Here is a 5,740-nt window from a genome sequence, read left to right as displayed (position 1 = left end):
TGAGATCTCATCAAGAACTGGGAAGTAAATACCACTGCAGGCAGCACATTGCAAGACCTGAAATAAGTCCCTGTGCTTGACCCACACCTTCCCAGGAATGTCTGCACACACGCAAACAATCGGAGAACAAGGACAATACTGTCCATGTCTAGGCCGGGCCAGTTTCATGAAAGGAGGTTGCTACAGGCTAGGTGCTCAACCCTCCCAATGGCCAAGGGACAAAATAACAACCAGACTCCTCTGGAGAAAGAAAAGGTCGCCAGTATCATGGTTAGAGGAAAGTAAAGGAAAAAGGAAGTGGGGGAGAGGTTACCATGGCTCAAACAGTCCTACAGGCAGTAATGACTCCATTAACCTGGTAGTCCGTGAAACATTGGAAAACTGGATGAAGCAAAGAAAGGAGAGGAGGAAGACCTTGAATCCAGGTCATGGTGCCTTTGGGTTTTCAAGATGAGCCTAAAAGTCCAACTAGGGGGAAAGGAATCCCCCCCCCCCTTCCCTTCCCCTTCATCACAAAAGGCTTCTGTTAATTGGGGCTGGAGGTGCAGAAAGAAAATGTTCGACTCAACCTTTTTGGGAAGCTCAGCTACCATCTGGGTCCACCTTGAATTTGATGAGGGGGGGTGGGGCTTGTGAGAAGACTGCCAGGCTTGCTCTTCTCTCTGAATCACAGCTTCTCATCCACTACCTTCCTGACCATCTGTTAAGTGCTTCCTCATAGGTAAGTTTGCTTTCCTAGCATTTGGGGAAGGGGGTGGCCCTAGTAAGCTTCTTCCTTATGCCTTGGACTCGCTAATTCCTTTGAAGAGATTGGAGACCTAGGATGATTCTATCAGGATGGACCCCAAGGGGACTTTTAACACCCCAGTTCTACCACGTCCTGTCCTTGTCTGCGGAGCCAGCTTTCAGCACTGGACAGTTCCTGAGAGCCGTTAAGCATCTTTGACGTGCCAAGACTCCAGTACCTGAGAACGCCCCCTTCTGGTCACCAGTGGGATGGCCTTGAGAAGTATCCAAGTCCATCCCATCACTGCCTCCAGAGCCTTGATTCCATCACCCTCCCATAGCACATGCTATGTGCCAGGGACTGTGCTGAGGGCTTTTCAACTAAGATTTCATTGTATCCTCACAGCGAGTAGGTGCTATTATTTTTACATCTGGGAGAATTGAAGTGATCAAGGATTAAGTGACTTGCCCAAGGTCACACAGCTAGTGTCTCAGGACAATTTTAAATTCAGGTCTTCCTTGTTCTGTGGCACCGTGTAGCCTCCCCCTGTAAATGACAGCAGGAGAAGTGCAAGGCAGAGCCCTTGGGCTTGTTCCAGTAGCTTCATGGTCTTTAGAAAGAGAGATGTAGGGGCGGCCAGGTAGCACAGCAAGTAAGAGCACCGGCTCCAGTGTTGAGAGGACCTGGAGATCGAATCCCGGGCTCAGACACTTAGCACCCACCCAGAAACACCTGGCCGTGTAACCTTGAGCAAGTTACTTAACCCCAATTGCTTAGGGGCGGCCAGGTGGCTCAGCGAGTAAGAGTACCGGCTCCAGTGTTGGGATGACCTGGAGATCGAATCCCGGGCTCAGGCGCTCAGCACCACACCCAGAAATAACTGGCCGTGTAACCTTGAGCAAGTTACTTAACCCCGATTGCTTAAAAAAAAAGAGAGAGAGATGTAAGAAAGGACAAACATGGAGCAGTCCTAATCCTGGGGGCTTCTCTCTTTGGCAGTAGCCAAAGGGAGTACTTTGAGGAACCTTAGAATGTGGCTCATTTGTCCTTTTTATCCCCCGAAGGAAGGAAAATCTCATAAAAGACCCACAGGACAACCCTCCCAAACAATGTATTCCAATGAATATTTCAATGTGTGCCACCTTCTTCCCCAGGCCCCACTTGCTGGGCCAGGTCCTAGAAAGGGTAGAGTGGGGGGTGGGAGCATCCTCAGCAAGAGAAGTGATGGAAAGAGATCTTCAGTATCAACACCTCCCCAGGAGGGAGTCAAACATCTCCCACCTTGGTCTGGGTATGCAAGCCAGTCTCAGAAAATGGTGAGGTGTCCCTGTCCACACAAGACTGGCAGGGTCTGGGCAGAGCTGGTGACATGAAGAAGAGAAGCAGGATTCAGGGTGCTGGGGAGCAGGGCAGGTGGGACATTGCAGATTGAACAGTCCCCTGACCTGTTTATATCTACCCTGTTTAGACATGCTCAGGGCCCCCAGAGTCCCCAAGCTTGTGCCCTTCACTGTCTCCACTGTGGGACATAAAAGCTCCATTCCATTCAATTAGACAAACATTTATTAGTCACCGAGTGTGTGCAAGGCCCTGGCCTGGGCAAGAGGTTAGATTACAAAGACAGATAGTTCACAGGACCTATCAGCAAGGAGCAGGCGTCTAGTTGGAGAAGGGGGGAGCTCAAGGCTGAGATGAGTTAGGAGGGGGGGTGTGAGCAGAGACAGCAAGGCAGCACCATGCCTTAGGGACAGCTGGGAAAGCCCGGGCAAGGAGTGAATCAACTTTACCAGCAGAGGAAGTAGGCAGGCTTCCTGCAGTGGGTAACCACTGAGCCAGGCCTTGAAAGAGGCAGGAAGCCTGGGCCTCACTCTAGCTCTTGGACCACTCAGGCAGCTTCCCTGGTTGCTGCTGGGACTCAGCGTAATCAGAGATGGGAAAACAGTCTCTTGCCCCCAAGACTTTGGGCCTCATGAAGAGCCCCAGAGTTGCTGTACTAGACCTTGCCTTATAACCCTCCGTGGTCCTGATGGCTCAGAACCCACAAATGAGGGTACCTGCTCGTTCTTTCTCCTCCTATCTCTGCTGCTTTCTCCTTCACCCTGGCTCCCACTCCTACTCCCTGAGCCTGGCATAGGGAAATGAGTGAACAGTAAATGGGGAGACTGAAGCCCAGAGAAGGAAAAGGACTGACCCCAGGTCACGTGGTTAATCAGTGGCAGAGCCAGGACACAAAGCCAGGTGTCCTGGCTCCCAGCTCCGAGATGGGTCACACCAAGATGGCGGGAGCCTGAGTTGTGTCCCTTCCCCTCCTCCTCCTCCCCTGAATTGAGGAAAGCTCCTCTCAGAATAGGAGAGGTCTATGGGAATGACCAGAAAAGGGGCCCTTTGGAGCATGGCAGTGGTGGGAGCTGGCAAGTAGATGAAGAGGTGGTATGGGGCAATGACCAGACCAAGGGCAAGGCTGGGACCCAGCTGCCTCAGGAGACTGGGTGTGACATTGGTCTGGTCTGTTTGCCTGCCTGCTAGGTGGCCCTCCAAGTGTGCCAACCCATCCCACCCTCGTCCTTGTCCTTAAATATCTGTGCCTGCCCCATCCATGGTCATGCTCAGACTGACCCTGGACACTGCGGCTGCTCTAGCCCCAGCTGTGGGGCTGCTGCCACCAACCTGGACGCTCCCAGCCCCTCTGTCCCTTTTGCTCTGGTCTATCCCTAGAGGACAGCACCAGCAGCTTCAGTGGTACAGAGGAACCCCCCCAGAAGTCAGCCAGCCTCAAGCCCCTTCCCATTCCCCTGACTTTCAGCACCCTTCCAATGCAATCATCATCTCAATACTCCACTCCCTAGGATTAGCCAGCATCCCAGTCAGGGCTATGAGGGTTTCCTGGGGGCCCAGGCAGATGAGATTCTGTAGACAGAGTGGGGGAAATAGCTGGCAAAGGGACAGGGTATGCTGGCTGCTCCTCAATCCTGCCTTGGCTCCCGAAGGTGGATTAGTATAGCTGAACTGAGCAGTCTTCCCCAGGGTCTGGGGATTTGCTTTTCTTTAGATAATGAGTTCTCTCTTGGTTTTATTATTTACCTCATGCCCCTTGATGGGCTGTCAAACTCAGAGTCATAGACTTTTCTTAGCTGGGAGGGACAATGGAACCCTGCCCACCCTCACTGGACAGAGGGAGAACCTGAGACCCAGGGGAGGGCAAGGATTTGTCCAAGGTCACACTGCTAGTAAGTGTGAGCCAAGTCTTACTACCAAATCAGTGCCCTTCTGACCCCAGCTCTGCTCGCAAAAAAAACACAAAACACAGGAGAAGAGGGGTCCACTCACAAAGACAGCAAGACAAGGAGCCCAAGCAGTGGCCAGTTGGAGAAGCAATGAGTCAGCCAGGCAGACACATAGGAACAGGCATGGACAGGTAGGAAGACAGACAGACAGACACACACACACACACAGAATTTCAAGTCACAGTGTTTGAGAATAGTAACATTGGATCAAAACAACCTTCCAGCCTGGTTTGCCCTCTACATGTGCGTCTGGTGTCCCCAAGCAGATTTGTAGCTCTGAGGTAGAACCACTCTACCTACAGCACTTGGTGAAAGACTGGGCACCCAGTAAATGCTCTGTAAATCCTTGATTTGTTATTAGTCGTTAGAGCACTCTAGTTAGCTGGGTGAGCCTGGCAAAATCATTCCCTCTTTGGGGATCTGTTTCCTCAACAAACAGGGAGCCATCACCAGGCCTGCACCCTTCCCTCCCAAGCACATTCATAAGATTTGTTGAATAACTTCAAAAACATTGGAGGTCTCCTGAAGATGGAGAGGGGATGTGAGCCAGGACTAGACCTCAGAAGCTCTCACCCTGCTCATCTCCAGCCCCTCCCTGCCCTGGAAATCAGGCTTTTGGGAAGCTGGACAGAGGAAGTTCATTAGAAAGAATCTTATCTCAGTAGCTCTAAGCAGGGTAATGGGCTGGGGTGAGACTGGTGGGCAAGTAGCCTGAGCAGCCAGTAGTAACTACCATTCTGCCCTGCCCTGTGGTAGTTCTGGCCTGTTACTAGGGGCTGTGCCCTTGGGAGGGGGAAGAGGGTTTGCAAGGACTTGGGAGGAAAAGTGCTGACAGGCCAGGTTGTTGATTGCTGGGGTTGTGGGTGCAGCTGAAGCACTAACCCAAGGAGAAGGGTGGGGTGAGGTCTTGGGCTAGGGAGGCCCCTGTGTATCAGGTGGGACAGAAGGTGTAGCCCCCTATAAACCATCTAATCTCTTTTTCCCAGTACACCCTGTTGGCCCTGAACCCTGGGTCAGCCTGGATTCAGCAGGACTGGGAGCCACATGGAGGATTCAATGGGGCTCCCACCCCACCCCCCGACTTCCTCCAGCTGTCCCTCCCTGGCTCTCTCTACCCTTCCCACTCCCCTCCCACCCTGTCCCTTTTATATTGAAAATAAATATTTTGAATGATTAATTCCCCTGTAAAAATGTCCAAGCCAAATACTCTTCTCCCCCTGATGGTTCAGATCAGCAGGATGGGGGTGGGGAGCAGGAAGTGAGAGCCTCCCTGCCCCCACCTCAGTAGTCATTGAGGGGGTACCGCAGGAAAATGAAGATGAGGACTAGGCAGAAGGCGGCCAGAGCTGAGCTGGTGATATTGAAGAGGCGAGCTGTCTTGGCATCTTCCACAGCCCCATTCAGATCATTCAGTAGTTTTTTGTCCCGAACCTAATGTCAAAAAAGAAGAGAATGAGGCCCTACCACAGAAGGTGGGTTAGGAAGGAAATATCCAGGCAGAGTTGGAGCCTGTTCCCACGGCCCCCTCCCAGAGCCTGGCACACCTGGGGCTTTGGCTGCTCTCCTTTCCTAATGATTGCTGAGCTGGTCCCCTGAGCTGCTAGGGAGGAAAAGTCTGCCTGTGTGCCGGCCCGTTGTTCTGTCTGCCTATCTGCCTGCTCGTTGGTCTGTCTGCCTGTCTTCCTGTGTGCCTGCCCATATTGGTCTGTCTGCCTGTCTGCCTGCCCAT

General features: G+C 52.4%; 1 protein-coding gene across 1 annotated transcript in view; it reads right to left on the bottom strand.

Moving 5' to 3' along the window:
- Positions 1-2,272: 2,272 nt before the first annotated feature.
- IFITM10 (interferon induced transmembrane protein 10) overlaps positions 2,273-5,740 on the bottom strand; it is an 8,966-nt gene continuing 5,498 nt past the window's right edge. The window contains exon 2 of the mRNA XM_069108632.1: positions 2,273-5,442. Coding sequence (XP_068964733.1) covers positions 5,293-5,442 — 150 coding nt within the window. The 3' untranslated portion in view covers positions 2,273-5,292. The remainder of the gene's footprint in view (positions 5,443-5,740) is intronic.

This window comes from Petaurus breviceps, unplaced genomic scaffold, assembly GCF_028583685.1.
Source record: "Petaurus breviceps papuanus isolate PSGF00001 unplaced genomic scaffold, PetGlider_PUasm1.0 90410, whole genome shotgun sequence".
NCBI lineage: Eukaryota > Metazoa > Chordata > Mammalia > Diprotodontia > Petauridae > Petaurus > Petaurus breviceps.
The sequence above is the reverse complement of the archived record's forward strand: the minus strand, read 5'-3'. Positions and strand labels throughout refer to the sequence as shown.